This window comes from Elaeis guineensis, chromosome 3 (assembly GCF_000442705.2).
Source record: "Elaeis guineensis isolate ETL-2024a chromosome 3, EG11, whole genome shotgun sequence".
Classification (NCBI taxonomy): Eukaryota; Viridiplantae; Streptophyta; class Magnoliopsida; order Arecales; family Arecaceae; genus Elaeis; species Elaeis guineensis.
This window is the reverse complement of record NC_025995.2, coordinates 90855985-90876735: the sequence shown is the minus strand read 5'-3', so window position 1 is coordinate 90876735 and position 20751 is coordinate 90855985. Positions and strand designations below refer to the sequence as shown.

Below are 20751 nucleotides of genomic sequence, written 5' to 3'. Positions count from 1 at the left end.
GAGCAACAATTCAAAAGGGTGGTTGTAATGGTCAAATTGCACTGCAAAGCTGGTACACCATCATTGCTGGTAAACAAAGGAGGAATATTGGACCACCATGGCATTTCCCAATCCATTGACAACCCTTTCTCCAGCCATTATAAGCGTACAACAAAAAACGAACGTACTACAAAAACAAGCAGGTGACTCCTACATAGTTGCACATGATCTATGAGATAGAATTTCCCCAAGTCAAATACCTGGAAAAATAACCTCGTCCTATGTTTCACGACCAATGGCATCCTTCCGTAATTCTTGGAGCATAATCGTCCATTTACCTCCAACCTCTTTCCTCCTATCACAAAACCCCTGCTAATTCCAAGCCCAACGGATGCCCGGTGAGTCTCGTGCTTTCGCCTTCCCCGCAGCAACCGCAAGTGGAGGGGGTAATTCCTCGTCCCTCGATACCCCCACTTTTTAATACTCTCTACACCTTAAACTTACTCTCCTCGGACATCGCAATGCAAAATCGGCGTTTAATCCTCTCGAAATCTCGATCTTGATCTCATAGGATTTTGAAAGATGTTCCTTTCGTCATTTCGTCGAGTAATTGATGGTCTGTATCTTTCCAAATTGCTCTTTGGCGATGTCTCGAGGGTTTTTGGTCGGTTCTTTTAAGCTAGGGTTCTGGAGGAGTATAAGTATATATGAGTGATTCTAGGTGTTTGTTTGGTGGTGTGGAAGGATTGGCCCGAGACTTTCGTCAGGGATCTCGGTGTTCTTCAGGTGAGGATTCGTTTTTTATTTGGAGAAGTTAGTCTTCTTGCTGTGATTTCGTTTAGATATCTTTTCTTATCTCTGTAAGTAGTAGCACTCATTTTCCCCTTGTTAGAAGTTAGAATTCGCACGGTCTCTTCTTGTGGCGGGAATTTGAAGTTCAAAATCGAATTTTTTAGTTCGGAAATATATGCTTTCTTGATTTTTTATTTTTTTGGAACTCTTTTTCCTCCGCTTTGATCCAAAATATTAGTTTGGCAGCTTCTCTTATTCATAAGACATTCTGAAGAATCCACCAAGTTTTATTCTTTCTTTCTTTTTCTGTTATTTTGTTTCAATTAGGTTCTTTTTTTTTTCTTTTGTTGGAATTACACTTAATACTGAAAGTTTGAATTAAACTATGCAGTTCTTTCGTTGCAGGTAGAGTGACTACGATGGCAAAGTTTGGTATTTGAGTCACTTCACAACTTTGGGAATATGTTGAGAGGAGAGGCTTTTGTGGAGATCATATGATTCCTACTCTGCTCCAAGTTGAACTTTTTGGCTTAGGTTAGGAAGGAGATTGTGATTATTATGACTGGTGGTAAAGTGGAAGTGGTCAGCAGCATTGGCTGTTCAAGGCTCTTTGTTGGTTCCTCCACTTCCTTTCCCTCATTGAATTTTCTGAGACCCACCGAGATGATGTCCCCGGCTTCTTCAGCCCCCCCGCAGTCTGAACCTAGAGTTCCGTCGGTTGTAGGGCCTTTTACTGGTCTTGTCATATGCGTCACGGGGCTCTCTAAAGGTAATTACAGATTGCACCACCATCTATGAGTGTTAATTTCCCTTCTATTTTGCTCTTTCTTTTTTCCTTTTGTTTCCCCCTCCCTTGTGAGTTCCATAATTGCGTCATTATGATTGCTCTGATAAAAAAAAAAAAAAGAATGGTTTGATTACCCGCTTAGCTGTTTTTCGCAAGAATTGTTTGATTACCTACTTAGCTGTTTTTCTCTGTCTTCATTCATCAGATGTTTGTCTTGTGTGTTACGGAACATCTAAAAGTACCAGTGGTGCAAAAGTGGTCCAGATGAATGGTGGTCAACATTTGGAGGTTCAACTTTTAAGACGTGGTTCAATTCATAGGATGACTACATGCCACATGATGCATAGACCCTACAGTTGCCTCTAGATTACTTTAACCCTTACCTTGTGGTGCATCACCCCTAGAGCACTGCTCTATAGCCGTCTAACGTGTTGGTTCCAATTGACTTAGAAATTTCCCGTCAGTAGAAAACCATGGTTGTGAAGCCTGGTCCAAGCAAAGTTATGATCTTACTACAGCATGATAAGTTAATAGATCAGTGGATCCTTCAACTCCTGGTCAATTTTGAGTCACTTTCGTTGGAAGCAATTGCCATCACCATTTAAGGTGTATGGAGGGTGTTTGCCTGTAGAATATTGTAAGCTTGTCCTTCTATGTTCGTTGACCAAGTGACACGCTGAGAGCACTGATGGTGGACTAAGCTCTTTAACCCTAGTAGTCTATTGGTTGAAGGGATCTTCAAGATAGTCACTTCGAGGAACAAGTTTGGGAAATAATGACCTTTATGCTTTGAGTCATCTTGTTTGCAGTTTTCAAATGATCTCCCAACCACATTTAATGAGACCTGATGGATAGTTGCTAGGCCTGGGGGCAAAAAGCAAGTAGCTCTCCACAAAGTTGTTCAGTGCATAGCTAACTTGTGCTGTCACTTAGTCCAATGTGTCACAACCTCTTCATAGCCAACTAACATATTATGCATCTTCTGCCTAACCCCTAATCCCAAAAAAGCTTCTATGTGTAAGTGCTCATAGGTGACAATACTAGCATGCACACGTGCACACGGTAGGTCTTTCCTCCTTGCCAATCGACCTTCTAGGTTCATGGTTTGCTACCCTCCTGTTCAAAGTTTTCTTGGACAAAGATTCAGCTTACTTTGTAGAAGGCTTATTTCAGATTGAGGGCTGGTCTCTAATGTTTGCACATGTTGTTAATGATAAATTAATTTATCAGTTGAAGTGTAGACCATGTATAGATGCAATGGTACTTTCTGATTTTGTTTTTGGGTTGTAACATGTGACTGGAACTGCTTGCAAAATCATTATTTGTTCCAGACAATTACGTAATGGCTATTCTATTGCTTTCATATTTTGAAAACCAGGATTGCATGACTGATCTCATGATAAGTCTATACATACAGTTTGCTTCGTGTAGTTATGAACATCTCTTTAGGCAACTGGCACTATATTTTGATATTGACCTGACTCACCATGGTAGCCTTTTAGTGCCAAGTCAAACTTATTAGTCAAATGGGCTTATCTGGCATGTTGCAGGACAACCTGACACTATACTTGTATTTTCTTTAAAAAAAGGTTGAACATAATAATCTATCTAAAGCATGTTCTGTGACAATCTGTAAGTATCCACTGCCTTACATCTACTCTTTTAGATGCATTGCTTGTGGCTTCCTGTATCCAGCCTTGTCCTCGACACAACTAAAACCATAACATGGGAATGTTGAGGACAACAGATGTGATACTTATTTTTCATCAAAAGACAAACAGGAAAACAATGTTGTGATTCTATCTTTTCTCATGCATGATACTTTTGCTCAGTTTTGATTTTAGAATTAAAAGTGTAAATATATTTGTGACCTAAGTGTGCTATGAGCTTGTACTCAAGGAATGAATTGCAGCCACTACAGAGTCTCAATCAAATGATGATGAATTACAACCACTATAGAGTTGGAGTGTGTTATAGAGGTCTGTTAATAGGGCATTCTTTGTAACTCCTTTTTCTCCTAAAATTGTCTGTCAGGACTATTTGTGTGGGTCAGTCAAAGTTTCCAGCTTATTATGTTTACTTTCTGTTAGATCACCATGACTGAACCACTTTCTTGCAGCATTTTTCTGCACAGGATTTGTACCTCGTTCATTTTGGCTCAGTTCATTTTGACTTTATCATACTACACTTCTCTTAACCATCATGCCTCTTCATTGGAACATTTCATAAAGTTTTTTTTTTTCCTTGGTGGCAGAAGCAAGAAAACAAGTCATGGCTGCAACAGAGAGACTAGGTGGTCAATATAGTGCCAGTTTGCATCCTCAGTGTACTCATCTTGTGGTCCAGATATCCTATATAATAGGAAAAATATCGGTTTCTGTTTTTGGTGAATCTGATTTTTCTAAATCTGCAATATAATTGAAACAATTTTTATTTTTTCCTTGCTAATATTGTATTAGAATGCAAATATCGGACCCTATGGGCCCTTAACAGTTCTACAGCTTTGGTGGACGCAAGTTTGAACATGCATTGAAGTATGGATCGAAAAATGGGCTATTAATTGTTACACTCGGCTGGTTTGTTGACAGTGTTAAGAAAAACAGTGAGTATTAATTTTATGATATTGTCTCGACTTTCTTCATGCTAATGTAATCGCAGAAAGAACATGAAATTATTGAGCATTGCTTTCACTGTTATATGGAGTTCATCATTGTTTTAGAATCTCTATTGATTTGGAAATAGGGAATATGTCTTTCAACCATTTATAGTCTTCAGCATTATGTGGTGAATTATGACTGTCAAAATGTGGAGTGGAAGTATGAACAAGTGAACTACTTTTAATTCTTGTAAGTTTGTCTATTCCTATTGATCTTTATTTGTTTGTTGGTCCTGCCTGCAACAGCGAGGCTAAACGAATCTCTTTATAGAATTAAAAGTGTCGGAGAGAGTGGCTTACCATCAGGGGAGTTTAATCGACTTGTTGGGCTTCCTGGCAGTGAAAAATCCTGCCTTCCTGCCATAGCCTTTGAGGATGAAAGGTCTTCTAACACAACTGGGCAACCTCAACTACCTTCTTCTGTAAAAGAGATAAGGGCTGGTGGATCTGTTTTTTCGAATGATTGCATCTACATTGATTCAGGAGTATCATATGAACTGAAGAAGAAGGTAGAATTTGACTTATATGAAGTATTACTATATTCCTATTTTATTTTAGTGGATCATGTTGCAATTTTTATTTTCATTCATTTTAGATGGATCCATCTGCATGCAAATCATTCTTTTCCTTTTTACATTATTTATTTGAATGGATCTTCATGCTAAACTTTATTACTGCTCAAAGAATATGATATTTCTATATTGTTAAGACATTCAATGTGTTCTTTGACTATTGACTTTGATTTTGTTTGTCTCCATAGTCATCCATTTTGATGAACCATGTTCCAGTTTTAGCAACTGGCATTATAACAAAGCAAACTGTGCATTTAAGTTAGAAATGATAACATTTGAGAACATTAAACTATTGAGTGTTGGAGTTTATTTGAAAAACTAGGTCTACAATGGAAGCAAAATTTCATCCACACTAGTAAAGACAAACTTCAATTTTACTATATCTATAGGTGTTTCCCCCCACTTTTTCATATGAAGTATGTCTGCTATGTCTAAAAGCAGTGGATTTGAGAACTCCTATGGAGGTGAGCCAATTTGTGCATTTCTGACAAAAGTTATGTGGAATGTTCAAGTTTGAGTCCTAGTCCCTTCATCTTTTAGTTTAAATAGTTAAATAAACCTCATAGGCCTCAGGTACGAGCTTGGGCTTCTGCTAAAAATCAGTCATTACAAGCCACAAGGGCACTTGAGGTGCATTTTGTACTTCATGCATACCATCAACTTGGACGTGAGAAGTGCTTTACTCACATAGGTGCTTGGGGCTTCAGTGGCTAGGTAGCTTACTCTGTTAAAAGCTTGGGGGTCTATAGATAGACTAATGCAGCATTGAGGTCTTGACCATGACATGCAGTCAACATTCTATTCTGTAACTTCTAAGCAAGGACTTAAAATCTGGCTAGGAACCTATACTGGTCACTGGCTGTTATCATATGTACCAAGATATGGGGTTGGCATGGGCTGGAACTTGTTGGTTCACATGGGCTAGGAAAATTTGTACTGAGTGGTATGGTACTATGGGTCGATACAGGGCCAAAATTTACCTGCAAAACCATATTGAGAGATGTCGTGTACTAGTTTCCAACTGGTGCGGTATAGAGTAAGCGATACAGGGCCATATAGATTTCTGAAAGCTAATGCTTTTGATCAGGGTTTGCCGTACCGAACCGAACTGTCCGATACGGGACGTATCGAGCCGTACCGATCCTTTACCGGTCCGGTTCGGGCCTGTTTTTTGGAAAACGACCCCGAACCGCACCGAACCACCCGGTTCGGTGCGGTTCGGGCCCATACCGCCCGAAATCGAGCGGTATAGCTCGGTTTGCCGTCGGTTCGGGGTGAACCGAACCGTACCGCCCAGGGGATTATTTCACATGGGGGAGGGGGGAGGGGGGAAGGTGGGGGCCTTTTCACGGGGTTGGGGGGAGGGAGGGGGGAGAGAAATGGATGTGGCCCACTTCACATGGGGGGAGGGCCTGGTGCTTTAATAAGCACCAGACCTTCGGTGTTCTTTGAGAGTTCTCAGAAAATACCCATAGCTGTGGGCAACTTAATCGTTGAGACCTCCAAAAAATTAGAAAAGAAGGCAAAATTTCGTGAAATTGGAGGAGTAATTTGAGAAGAGGCTGATCTTTGGCCGGAGGTAAGATAATCTGTTATTTTGTTAGTAAATATTTTTTTTTATTTTTGTTGTTAGAAATAGGATAAAAATGAGGTAAAATAAAAATAAGAGAAAATCATGCCAAAATCTTATGATTTTGGTATAATTTAATTATATGTGATAGATCTTTGGAAAATCTACACGATGACATCAAAATTATTAATTTTTATTAATTATATATTTTTTAAATATTTTTATATATTTATTCATTTAAAAATTAAAAAAATAAATTTAAGGAAAAAAATTAGAGTTTGAAAATCATGTTTAGAATGATTCAAGCTACTTAAATCTAATCTCAAATTTTTTTTAAAATATTTGAAATTAAAAAATTATTTTTTTAATTATTTAAATTAAAAATTTAATTATAAAATAAAAATATATAAAAATAATGTTATATTTTAGTTAATTTAAAAATATTATTTGAAGCATATAACATATTTATTTTGAATTTATAAGTTTTAAAATAATTATTAAAATTATTATAAAATTATATATAATTATTTTAATTATCATTAAACTATTGTGTTTTGTTATACTTGCATATATTTTAATTATATATATATACTGCGGACGATCTTGTACGTGGAGTAGGGTCCATGGATGTATCTGGATCATCCTTGCATTATGGATCCTATTATCCACAGCCACTTTATGATCCATATGCATATGGTGCATCCGAGGCATCATCTTCTAGTGGTTACTACCCTATGCAGTCTGGAACATCTTACGGATTAGATTTTGCTACTGGCATATTTGGATGGACTTCTCCACAACCGTACCATCATTTCGAGGATACTTCTCAGAGTCAGAATTTTAGCGAGAGGTCTGAGATGTCTTACAATCCAGAGAGGATGCCTTATGGGATGATGAATATTCGAGAGTACAGTGCAGCTTGGCTAGAGGGTTGGACTGATATCCCTTCAGACTATGTTGATGATCCAGACATTTACGAGCGTCACAGACACTCGACAAGAAATTAAATGCAGAGTACATCTTAAGGTTCGTATATCAGTTATTGCGCTTTGTACTTAAATATTTAGATACATTTTAATGCGTATTTTATATATTTTTTCTTTAGTTTTAAGATGACATAGTTGAAATATAATGTAAATAAATATATGTTTGAAAGTTTGGATCAAGAGTCTTTGTACCGCAACCTAACTCCAAATTGAACCCAAATATGTCAATAATATGCAATATAATGCCATATTAAGGTTGTATTTATCAATTATTAACTTCAAAAATCCAAAAAAAAAATTTAAAAATCGAAAAAAATATTATGTACCGGTACTGGACCAGTACGCCTAGGCATACCGTATGTCGGTACGGTACCAGTACCGTACCGTACCGGTCTGGCACTGGCACGTCGTCCGGTACCGGTACCGGTCTTGCTTTTGATTAAGGTCAAGGTTATTGGACTTGGTATCGTGACTCGTACCTGCTACGTGCCAAGTCAGTACATTACAGTACCTTGTCATACCAACACGTGTACATAGCAATGTGTCAGTCTGCAGGTGCCAGATTTTTTTCAACAAAATAATCCCAAATATCAGACATTATGGCTTTTCCTACCTTTGGAATTCTAGAAAAGAAAAATCTCTCTCTCAGAAAGAGGAAAAAAAATGAAACACTAACCATTTCTAACTATTGGATCAAGGTGGGGCACAAGATTAGAATGCTCTAGGGTCCATTGAAGATGGACAGCCACGATGGTGCATTGATCCAATCCATGGTGAGGCGCTTCATGCGCCAGAGGTTATCTCTGCATGATAGCCCATCCCAGTGGGGCATCCCTCGCTGAAGCGGCTACATGCCACCACCACCCAGCAGCCCTCCTGAATGCTTGGGATAGATCTAGAAGCAACCAGATCCAGAGCCAACAATCCACTGTATGCATCATTCACACCAGCTCTAGCCACAACCATGATGCCTCCCTTCCCACACCCCCCTCCCCTCCCCTCTCTCTCCTCCTCCTCCTCCTCTCTCTCCCCCTCTTATCCTAGCAACCATCATTGAAGAAGTGAGGAGAAAAAGGGTCAGGAAGCCCTTTTGCCAGGGCTTCGGAGTCGAGACTTTTGGGCGAACCGGCAGATGCTGATTAATGCCAGCCTAAATCGGGTGAAAGCATTCGGTTCAGCCCAATTTGGCTTAGTTCATCTCATTGTGCCACTTTTGAAGCCCGAACCATCCTGGTTAAGCCCTATCTGGTATGGTGCAAACTGAACCGAGCAGTTTGGGATGGTTTAACATACCTTGGTTAAGGTGGATGTTCTAGAGGGAAGTGAAGCTGTTGAACAGTTGGTTGTGGTGAGAAAGACCTCTATACTGGAGTTCTTTTGCTAAAGTTTCTTTCTGTGGATGGCCATGGCATTACTACCCCCTCAAGCAATAATCGCCAGACTTCATGTGAAAGGCCTTGTTTTGGCTCATTCTAGTTGATAGGGACAACTGCAAGTTGCTTCTGATGCATTGTACTGTGTCTATTTAATCAGCTATTAAATAGCAACCATCCTTTTGCTATTCCAAACTGGAAATAAGTCCATAAAAGATGATCCAAAGATTAGGTTTAGCTAATAAATGGTTCGAGGTTTGGGCCTCAGTTTCTTGTATCCCATGATTTTTTTTGCTTGAGCTATGCATATAGACCTTAGTTGCCAGAAATGTGGGTGTGGATGTGGGAAAGTGAATATTTTAGAAACACCCGAAATGGGGAAACCTTTAGGAAACAGGCTCACACTTGAGATCTGTAGAAGATTCTGAAGCAGGTGTGCTAGTTAGAAAATTCTGGCTATTAAAATATAGACAGCTAATCACGAGCAGTGCAAACCAGAGTTCTTTTAGCAAGCTTAGTCTCATGCTAGGCTCGTTGGTGTTCACTTGTTTTTGTGATGGGTGTTTATGCTTGCTATCATATGTAGATATTCTTTGGATTTATCCTTAGAACATATATGGTAAAATTCTCTGTTTGATTGTTTACAGAATGAATCTCTCTAACATTACTTGTCTAACATTACTTCCCCAGGTCATTGAAGCTGCGACCGACGAAGGTGCAGCATTGTTGGATCACTGGTTTGTTGGTTGCCATGCAAGTCATGTTGTTTGTGAAGGACCTTCTGTCCAAAGATACATTGGCCACACCAATAGCCTTGTAACTGTAAGAACTGCCGCATCATGTCTCTATTATAGTGAACTGTCTTACTTATTTTTCTTTTAAATGTTATGTCTTCATATTGTTGTGTAGCTTTATTCATTTTTGAAATGATCCAGCCACTGTGGGTCCTGAAAACAGCAAAGGAGAAGTGCTTGCAGCGGCTTGTGCACTTATCTTCTGATCTTGCCAGGCAGGTAGCCATAGTTCTCGAAAATGCTCAGGTAGCAGGAGAGGTTCTTCTAGTTCCCTCTTTTAACAATTTTACATACGTCTTTCTATTCTTGAGCTCTTGTATAACTCATCCTGCTATGGACTATTGATATTATATTGTTTTGTAAGGTTTGTTAAGTTTATTCTCCCCTAAACTTGTATGTTGCTGTCTTCATCTTGGCTGGACTTGTACGGATCAGAATATTTGGCAATAAAGAGTGTCCAAAGTAAAGTGATGGAGAAGTGATTTAGATGGTTGTGTAGAAATGAAAATGTTGAGATGGATATGTGTTAAAGGAATGGTAGGGTAACAATTGCAGTATACTATTGGAGCTATAGGAGTTGCATAAATGAAGGGTAAAGTGTTGGCGAATCAGTTTAGATGGTATGGGAATGAACAACAAAGATATTAGGGGGCACCTAAAAAGAAGGAACTTCAACCCATGTTGAAGGTACTGGAAAAAAAGGGCAGTATCTTAGGTAACGTGGATGGCAGTTGCAAGAAAGGATATCAAAAAGCTTGAAATAATAGCAAAGGTCATCTAAGTTTGGGTGAGGGAGGATCTCTATAGTCGATCACAAATAGTTGGATCAAAGTTTGATGGTTATGGATATATGATAATGTCCAAAATTTCAGCAGCATTTGTTTTCCTTTTAGAAAACTGAAAAATCTTCTTGGTTGTTTAAACGTCATGACTGGTATTGGACTCCATTGAAGCTCTTCAAAGAGAATACAAAAAGCAGATAGCATGAGATGTGAGAGGAATAAAGCTGAAAGCGAGAAGAGTTGCCACTGCAGGAGTGGCAGGCTAACCATCAGGGATCTGTGGCTGACGAAATATTAATAAATAGGCACCTAGCCAAATCTCAAGCTGTTCCATTATTAGGTCATCTCAGCCGCTCTTGTTTCTCATGTGAATAGGATCAGCTGTTTACATAGCTGACTACTTAGATGAACGATCTTCCAGATTGTGGGTCCCAGAATGAAAATGGAGCACTGTGACACAAGTCTGAACTTATTATCAGCCAGACAGCTTAAAACAACAAAATACCGCTGTCTTTCAAGTAGCTAAGATGCTCTACCACATTAAAACTTCTAGCAGATGTATTTAATTTGGGGCTGGCTTGCCCCTGTTTAACCTTTATTGATGTTCACCATCTCATCTTACTCTCTAATCATGTAAACTTGCAAAAGAATTATTCTAGTTACTTAGGTTCATCCTGTCAAGTTCCTCACTTTAAATCAACACAATGGTGGACTTCTTTTTGGTGATTTTGACAGCTCAGACCTGTGCAGTGTCAGTATTTGACATGGGCTGTGCTGTGCTAGTTATGGCAATCAAGCTACTTTAGGTTTGCCAACAAAGTCATCTAGCAAGTCAATAGCATAGTAGGGTTAAATAACATCTTTTGCCCATCACTTGGAGCCAATTTCCGCAAGGGTGGATTCAGATATGTTACCTGGAGCTATATAATGGAACTTTTATTAGTCTAACTTATCTTTTATGTGTCAAGAATTATGAGTATGAAAACTGAGCTGGAGAAGATCTATTGCATGCCAGCTCCATCTAGTGTTGCTGCATATATGTGATACAGGTTAAAAAGGTGTACAACAGGACAATAGTGACATCCCTACTTTTCTGAAATGGTCAAGTCAAAGTTCATGTTGGACTTATGACGACACAATAAAGGGAGTAAGGACCGAGTCAAGATTCTCCCATGTTTTTATATTCTTGTCCTTGGCACATAAGAAGCAATTGCCAAGAAAAATGCTGCTACTCAGGGATTTAAGCAAGAATTTTGGTTGCAAAGAATACAAAGTAAAACTTGTAGGAGAATCTGTGGTGTCGAAGGGCTCTCATGTGGAAAATCTAGTGGTTCATTTGTATATGTAACTTGTTGGTACAATGTCTCTTTAATTTTTGTCATGGGCATTGGCTTCTTTCTGCATTGTCATTTTCTTTGAATTTGCACTTGTTTTCTCATTGCCTGGCACTCTTTCCATTTTGCTTTCTATTCATGTCAGACTTAATAAAGAACATCCAAAGTTTCATAAAGGCTAGAGTGGTCACCATCATGGTTTTACATCCCAGCAAAACAAGGGTGTCCTGGCCGTCCTATGCTGTGTGAAAACGGGACCAGGATGGATCGGACTCCAAAATCCATCTATGTAGGGAAAGAAGAAGAAAAGAGGAAAGAAAAGAAGGAAGACGAAAAGAGTAAAAGTGAAAGAAAAAGAAGAAGAAGAAAAATGAAAGAAAGGAAGGGAGAAAAAAAAGAAAGGAAGGAAAGAAGAAAGAAAGGAAAGAGAAAGAAGAAGAAAAAGAAAAAAAAGAAAGATACGAGGGGATAAAAAAAAGAAAGAAAAAAGGAAAGAAATGCCGGTAGAAGAAAAAGAAAGATAAGAAGGAATAAAAGAAAAAAGAAAGGAAAGAAAAAGGGGAGAGAGATGGGGATATCTATAGAGATGCATGACCAAGACGGCTGTCAGGACGAGATGGGACAGTGGGGCATCCCATTCCATAGAGATACCAGGACATCTCTGTCCCACAGGATTTAAAACCTTAGTCGCTGTTACTATGATCTAGTTAGCACACGATGATACTTTCATTTCCATCTAACAAAGGAAAACCTTAATCAGGAAAGATCAATAGCATCGAGGGGTGGTATTTTCATCTTTCATTTATGGCACCCTAAGTTGCCAATTCAATGCTCAGCCATTAAGGACGAATTTGAAGCAGTGCACGGATATGTGTATCTTTGTCTATACAAACACATACATACATACATATGCATATGTGTATGTATTGAAGTATGTATATATGTATATATGCATGTATGTGCAGTTTTATCACATGTTATGTAGGTCGTTGACTTAAATTCTTTTATAGGTAGTATTTGATTTAATCTTATTTTTATTTCTTTAGGATACATATGGAGAAAGTGGCCACCATGTTGCTTTAAATTCTAAGAGAACTGCTGATGGCAAAAACAAAGAAAGCCTTGAAGGGAGACAAAAAAATGTTGATTTGGCAAAATTGGATGTCAGACGTCGTCGTTGTCGACGTATACAAGTAAGTATAATTGATCATTCATCTTGTGCATCCTGGTTTCGCTTGAAAATTTTAATTTATTTTATGGAGTGGATGGCTTTTACTTATTGTTTAGGCCCATATAAATCTACATGTGTTTTCCATTTGGTATGTTTCTCTCATCGATGAGTGGTTATTATATATATATGTTGGGGGGGGGGGTTGGAATTCATCTTTACTTCATAGGTTTTTTTTTTTGAGAATAGTATGGAATGGCCCATCTTTATTTTTTCATCAGAATAGTGAAACCTTACATTGGAGAAGTATTGCAGCATAGTAGCAATGGTGAAACAAGAGAGAGAAATAACAGTGAGTAAGTGGGACGAGTCAATCCTTGGATCAATGAAGACACTCAAGACTAGGCTCTAAGGCCCTCGCATCAATCAAACAATCAACATACAAGTCAAAGGTGATTTGATAGGGCATCTTTCACAATTCTGTGGGTCTTTTTTTGCTTCTTTGTGAGTAAACCCCACACACTAAAAGACAAGAGAGCTTCTCTTATGAACCTTCTCCACACTGAGTTTTTTGAAGGAATGTTCGCCGATTTTGTTTGCCCAGGAGACTGTCATCAACCACTGCATCTGGACGGCTCTGTACTTGGGAATCCTGATACTCTTCCAGTCTGACTAGACAGCATGAAAAGAACTTGACAGTGGTGAAAGCTTGATGAGTAGGCAGTTGAGTTTTCCCTAATCTCTTGACCAAGGATGGGAAAGCAATAGACGATCTACTGTTTTCCAGCTGGGTATTGCAAAACTCTTCCATTTCAAAGATAAATCTTCCAACTCGATGAAGATGGGAAAAACTAGGATGCCATCTGATATTCTTGAAGAGCAGGCAATTCTAGCCTGTAATGATTCCTCCAACAGTCCCTATGGCATTTAAATGGCACCACAAGTTAATTCTTTTGCCTCTGAGAGCAAGTAGTTGCAAGTGAGGATATAAGATTGTGGATTCCTGTATATAGATGAGATCACACTAGGACTTGATAACCACATCTCTAACTACTCTCTTCTTATGTAGCTGTCCAAGTTCTTTTTTCTGATTCAAGTAGTTGTCCAAGTTCTTGAATGTTCGATGATACAAGCTTCATGGTGGGATATATAGATGAGGCACTGGGGAAAGGGAGGGGGAGGTGCAGGTGTGCAGCAAGTGAGAAATGGAGAGAGGGCTGGGAAGAGGAGTTGGTAGAGACACAGGGGGAGCTTAAGAGGAAGTTTAGCAACAATGATGGAGGGCTCAAAAATGTAAAGCAAGACTTAGCTTAGGAAAGGAAAAAGTAACAATAGTGAGGATTAGAGGGTAGGACAATACAAAGTTTAAGCTTTGGTAGTTGCATTTTTGAATGGTATTTGAACTATAGCTAGTAATTTGGGAGGATAGGTCTTTTAGATCTTTGTTGTCAGCTTTTTCAAGAAGTTGACCACCTTTTTTGTCGATGGCAGTCCAAGTTTCCAATATTTATGTTTTAAATCCTCAGGACTCAGTGCCTTTAGTCATTGAGTTGTAAGAGGAGGTGAAACCCATCTCCTTAGAACATTATGCCAGCTTCTTGACTGGTAGCTTTGTTCCTCTGAATTCTTTCTTTAAATTGGTGGTAGAGAGATGGCCTGATTTTGGCAAAGAGGATGGTGTCCATCAGCATGAGCTTCAGTAGTTCCATACAACAAATCAAATGTGCTGGTTGCTTTTAGGATGGCTGACTTGAACCAATGGGATGCAGCTAAAAACTTTCCACTGGAAAGATACTTCATCTCCCATGCAAAGCCAAGGTTATGGGGACCTCAGTAAGCGCAGTGTAGATGTCCGCACATGAAATTGTCCTGCCCGCTTGCACTTATTTGAGCTTGATGATGGTAGATCTATAGAGTTTGCGGAATCTGCCAATGACTTCCTATGTGGTAGCGATGACAAATGAGGCATATTGGAGAGAAAACATGGAAGGCTTTTGTGGGGGGGGGGGGAGGAGTTGGAGAGGAGCAGTCAGGGCCATAGATGAAGGGGAAGTAGAGAAGGAGGTGCATAGTTGGCATGATGGGGTGGGGAAGAGAGGGAATGGATATGGCCAAAAGTTGTAGTGGCAGGAGGTAAAAGAGGAAGAAGCGGAGGGAGATTTGAGTGGGAGGGAGGTTGATGAGGTTGAAGAGAGCTTAAGGACGAAGAGGCCCTCAAGGTGAGGATGGTTTTTCTACGCTACCTTTGGTGTGCCTAAGATTTGTGCATCTGAAACATGCACCCTCTCGTGTATAGGTGCCAGAGGGGCGAGAGGGAAGTAGCAAGGTGCTGGAGGGGTGAGAGGGAAGTGAGCACAAGGAGCTACTCGCTACTTCATCCCAAGAGTAGCTTTTGAGAGATCTGACTTTGCTTCCTACAAACAATAGTGCTCCAACTAGCATTAAAGGACAAAGACTGTTGCAATTGGTGGGAAGGTAGGGAGGAGGCAAAGATAAAAATCTAGCTTGAGGTCGGTGCAGAAGCATAGCTGGATGGAAGACTAGAGCAACGGTGACAACATGGTAGTGGGGCAGAGGCAGGTTGGAAAAGGATGTTTAGAAGGGATGGGGCCATGGAGGTAGGATAGATGAAGGTTAGGTGGAGTGGAGGTTGGGAGAGCGACCAAGGTGGAAGAAGGGAGCATGAAAGATGGAGTGGCGGAGGAAGGGTAGGGAGCATGACAATAAAAAGGGCAGGAGGTGGGAGCTGGGTGAATGGTGAAGGGGGTGATGGGGTTCATTGCTACCTTTAGACCAAATGGAGAATAGGAATATTTGGACATTATTTATCTTTTCTTCAGAGTTGTGTTATTTTTTTTTGTTTTTGATGCATAAGTTCTCTCTCAAAAGATTTCAAAAAGAATGGAAGTTATTGTATGGTTACAGTTATATTTACATGTATGAGAGAACATTTTACTGCAAGGGCAGCAAATGTAGGTCAGTCTATGGAAGAGAACATATTGGGGTCTACAAAAGGGCTGCTATGATGTGTGCTGGAAAATTCAATTCAGACCCAAATGCTCATTAAAATTGAAATAAAAAAGGGCACCTAGTGCATGAGGCTCTTGCCTTTTTAGGCTCTGGGGAGGGTCAAATGTATGCAGCCTTACCCTATGCATAGAGAGGCTGTTTCCGTGTTTTGAACCCCTGACCCCCAAGTCACAATGGAGCAATGTTCTGGAATGCCGTATAACTCAGGTCACAATGCAGGAATTTGAATACAGAATTGATGGATGCTAAGATGAATCTGAAGAATATGAAGTTGTGGCTCAATTAGGGAATGAAGAGGATTTATACATTTTGGAATGGCTTGCTCTTCATTAGAAACCAGGCCCTTTTTTTTCCAATGTTAAGTGAACTACCAAAATAAAATTTCTGGAAGGGGAATCAATTAAAGAGAATCCATCTAAAATTCTAGGATTTAGGGTTTAGAGATGAACTACTAGCAAAAATAACACAATTAGGAATTTGAATAATCTCATGGAGATGAGGGTTTTGTGGCAAACTGATAAGGATCAAGAGATAGGATTCAGCTATGATACTCCACACGAAAGTGGAAATGGGAAAAAGCCCAATGTAGAGAAATAAAGGAAACTAAGAAGAAGGCACAAATCAAAGGAAAAATTCATGGAATAGGGGAGGATAGATCTGGACTCATTTCAGAGACCTAGCAATCACACCTAGAAGCCTGTCCAGATCCATGCATGATGCAAGTTGGCAACTGCAGCAGCCATTAATTTCTGCAGAGTCCTTTTGTTTTAACCAAAACATGATGTTCATAGAACAGTTATGATTGTATAAATAGAAAATCCTAACTTTATTTCAAAATCTCAAAACTATCTCCACTCGTACAAAGTTATCGTCCATGGTTACTATTGGCATGAATAGTGCCATGAATGGTATCACTGTGATAATTGACCATACCAAGCTATCAAATAAAAGCTAAAATCTTATATCTCAACCCTTGATTCCAAAATAACCCACCAAAACTAAAAAATTACCAGAATAAAAAAGAAATATAGAAAATTGATAACTAAATTAAATCTAGTAAAAATCTCTAAGTTGTCATGCTATGATTAGGGGTGCAAAGGAGCCGAGCCGAGCTAAGTACAGGTTGCTGTTGCTTGGGTTCAGCTACTCATTACTTCAACAAGCTGCTCAAGCTCAGCTCAAGCTCGGGCCAAGCTTACCGTGTAATGTCCAAGCTCCACTGATATATGCTCTGACCGAATTTTTATGGACCCAAGTTGAGCCTTACCTTATGCTTTCAGACGGCTCATGTTCAGACTTGGCTTGTTTATGAGCCTAGCTTAAGAAGTTTTTTGAGGTTCCTGGTAGAGCCAAACTCAAATGAGCTTTTGGCAAGATGAGCCCGAGCAACTCATGAGCAGCTCGGTTAGTTTCCAGCCCACCTATAATGCATTATGTCACAATTTTGGGTCTGCACCACAGCAGTAGATGCATTTTGTAATTTTCTGATTAGATTTTTCTCAATGCATTTGTTTATTCTTGTTGTATTAAACCTCCATGAGAACCATTCAGAGATAGTTGCGTTGACGGATGTTGTTACTCTCTTATTGGAAGCCAGTCTTGTCAAATTCCAATTCATCCAATTACTCCTAGCAGCCTTCTGGAGTCAATCTGCTGGTCGATCTCCGAGCCAGTTTCATCTGCATGTATCTATACAGAATCCTCTGTTGTAGATGATGTTGGTGAGCAACATACTTCTGTTTTCTTTGATGCAAGGGGTGATGGGAAGGAATCTGAAGCATCATTTGACAACTTCTCGCGCCCACTTAGAGAAAGGTATTTGAATTATTGGAACTGTTTCTACCATCTTTTCCTTTTTGAAATTTTAGTGGTCAGATCAATTGGATTGCTGTTAGCTAAAGCCGCACTCTCATCCATGCACAGTGAAAAAAGGGAGGTGATCTTTAAGAATCACTTCCTTACCATACTCTTCCCATGTGATCGTTTTGGTGAGTTGGGACCTTCTTCAAGAACATTTTTCAGTGAAGGTGGTTTTACATGTGTACAGGTTCTGGAGCGTATTTACAACTTCTACCAGGTATATACTGAAAGCATTGTGGATTTAAGATTTTATTTAACACCTTACTGCATAAACATTTATTTTTTTTCATGTATAGAGTGTCCTTTCTTCCGTAGTACAAATCAAAAAAGTGCACTTGTGCCTTTATTTTCATTTATAGGTTGTTGGCTAGGTTTGTTGATTGCCATTGTAAGATATGACACATTGAAAGAAAAATGTGAAACTAGTTAAAAAGATAGCTAATGAGTATATTATTGCTTGCAAGACCAATGTATCTATTCTATTTGAACTTTAAGCTTCTGAATCAGGGTTCTCCATCTTTCAACCTAGTGTCTCCAAAACACCTAGCAAGTTAGAGTAGGTTTCCCTTCTAGCCAAGTGTTCTTCCAGTTTTCTGGGTGTGCCATTACTTTGCCTGATCCTTCCTCATGAATTGATTAATTCATTGATGGCGGATATTAGGTTTAGAGTCAGTGGTAGAAGTTTTCTGAAAATTTGATAAGTCCTGCTTAAATTGTAAAATTGGCATCATGCCATTTAAAACCTGTGTTTATTTACTCTCGAAATTTTCTTGTTTGCTAATTCACAAGATAAGCAGCTTGTATCATGGCATGTTTTGCTTTTCTATTCTTTTCTTTTTTTTAATAATCTACCACCAAATTATTGAAGATTGAAGCAAACCTAGATCCTTTTTATTGCTTTTGTTTTCAGGAGAACATGTCAGAAAATGAAATGGCCGTAGCAATTCACACAGACTCAAGGTATGCTGACCGGCTCCGGTCTCTCTATGCTAGCAAAGAATCAATTGAACGAGGTTTTGTGCCATTCAAGCGAATTGATTTCTTGGGAAGTCGAAGGAGCTTTGAGTCACTGAAGCGAGTCAGTGGGGAGAATAACACCAATGTATATGAGCTCTTGATCAGAGCATGAGTTCTATGCTTTAATTGCAACCACAGGCTTCTGTTTGGTTTGGTTTCTTTTTCAAAAGCTCACTTCAGAACTGTTGTATATGTTGGGATTCATATGAATAATGACCAACCAGGGAAAACTCTGCTGCCCTTGGGCCTTAGCTTTGTTAGAGTTACAGAAGAGTGCAGCTAAATGCTCCACGATAGTTCCGTCTTTAGCGTTGTCGGTCGCATGGTAAAACAATAATTTAACATGCAAGAGGCCATATAACTTTATTCTTGTACCTATGTTCATAGTAACAGTACCCTCTGGATCAGTGCAAAATTCTCAAATTATTTATGACATCTTTTTGGTCAAACATACTCCGAATAATTCCTTAGAAATTGAAGACACTAAAAATCGTTTAGTTATTCATGATTTTTACTATTTTTTTTAATGAATATACGTACTCGGTTCTGTGCGTGTGGTGCGCATGTATGTTTTTGGTCGTCCTTGGCTGTTAAAAGCTACAATTTTAACTGCTCCTGCTGCTGCTACTGCTGCTGCTGCTTTTGTGAGACAAATTTTGACTGGTGCTGTTTGTAGAGGGATCAGACTGACCAACGACGGTCATCCCATTGCAATGGCAGAAACAGCTTGCGATTGAATTATTTAATCGTTTTTATTCAGATAATAAAATAAAATAAAAACGATGCAAGTGTTTTGTTGTTTTATAGGTCTAGAGGGATTCCTTCAGCGGTTTGTTGCATCATCTTGTGTTATGGCATGCTCGCATTTCCTTTGAATTGGGATTGACCTTGTGTGGATGTGTGGCAATCAGCTATCCAGTTCAACAGGAAATTTACAAATGATGGTGCGCATTTTCCCCCTCTCTAATTTGCCATCCAATTCATGAGTTTTGATTGAAATGGATGTTTTTAATGGACCAACGCCTTCCATTGATTTTTATCTTTCCAAAACAGTCGTTACTGTTGGTTTCATAAAATCATGTTTTAATTTCCTAGGTTCATGAAGCTGATTGTTGCTCACCGATTTAAAATTCTAAGCAAAAAACAACAAAAAAAAAAAAAAAGGGTTCCATAACGAAACTATCCTATGCATACAAATTTAGTTCTAATACGAGCGCAACACACCGTATCAGATCTTTTTACTTATAACTGATTGAATAAGACATTTCATGCTAGCTTATTAATAAATCAATGTCAATAATTATATTGGAAATATCAGTGTGCATCCAACCACATGATTTGGTTAATGGCGAATCCAAGCCGTATCAACGATCACCGTAGATTTTTTTTTTTTTTTGGTGCATCCAACCACATGATTTGGTTAATGGCGTATCCAAGCCGTATCAACGATCATCGTAGACTTTTCTTTTTTTTTTTTAGTGGTGGCAGTTGGGTGGCATTTATTAAATACGTTAAAATCATATAGGGCGGGCATCATAAAATATCATATGGGATAGGTTTGTTTCTCTTAATATTAATTTTAAAAAATATATCTAAAAATCAGATTTTTTTCTACTAATGGAGCTATTAGTTCCGTGATTAAGTTATTCTCTTGCTTTCTCATTCTCAGCACGTATTTTTTAGCGATACATATTATATGACTATATGATATATATTAAATATATAGTCAAGTGATACATACTACAAGCTTGTTTAATACACATCCAGCAACGATTTAATACACAGCTAAATTGATATATAATTTATCGAACTGAGGCTTCATATGTATATAATATATGACTAGTTAATACACATCTAGCAAAATATTCATTCAATATTCTAATATATATCTCTAGATAAAGCAATACATAATTTTCATAATATAGCACTCATTAATACACAACATATGAACAAATGATACACACTAGATGTTTACTAATACATACTGTAAACTTTATTGATACACACCTAATATCGATCCAATACATATTTACAGATAAATTAATACATAG

At 38.7% G+C, this 20751-nt stretch overlaps 1 protein-coding gene across 4 annotated transcripts; it reads left to right on the top strand.

Moving 5' to 3' along the window:
- The first annotated feature begins 242 nt into the window (after nt 1–242).
- On the top strand, nt 243–19149 carry LOC105042047 (uncharacterized). 4 transcript variants are annotated; one of them, XM_073253962.1, is made up of 11 exons: nt 243–425; nt 1177–1540; nt 3813–3898; nt 4052–4160; nt 4461–4723; nt 9406–9537; nt 9651–9755; nt 12672–12818; nt 17421–17638; nt 17747–17900; nt 18594–19149. In XM_073253962.1, the coding sequence occupies exons 2-11, from the start codon at nt 1330–1332 to the stop codon at nt 18810–18812; spliced, it is 1644 nt and encodes a 547-aa protein (XP_073110063.1). In that variant the 5' UTR covers nt 243–425; nt 1177–1329; the 3' UTR covers nt 18813–19149. The 4 variants fall into 4 exon arrangements, with proteins under 4 accessions (XP_073110063.1, XP_073110064.1, XP_073110061.1 ...); XM_073253963.1 differs by having other exon boundaries at nt 1163–1540; XM_073253960.1 differs by having other exon boundaries at nt 243–765; nt 1163–1540.
- Nucleotides 19150–20751: the final 1602 nt, after the last annotated feature.

Excerpts from the sequence above, each read along its gene's own strand:
- LOC105042047 (XM_073253962.1), top strand. The coding sequence starts at position 1,330 with ATGACTGGTGGTAAAGTGGAAGTGGTCAGCAGCATTGGCTGTTCAAGG. Across the intron at positions 3,899-4,051 it reads CTCAGTGTACTCATCTTGTG|TTCTACAGCTTTGGTGGACG; the intron begins GTCCAGATATCC and ends GGCCCTTAACAG. Across the intron at positions 4,724-9,405 it reads CATATGAACTGAAGAAGAAG|GTCATTGAAGCTGCGACCGA; the intron begins GTAGAATTTGAC and ends TTACTTCCCCAG.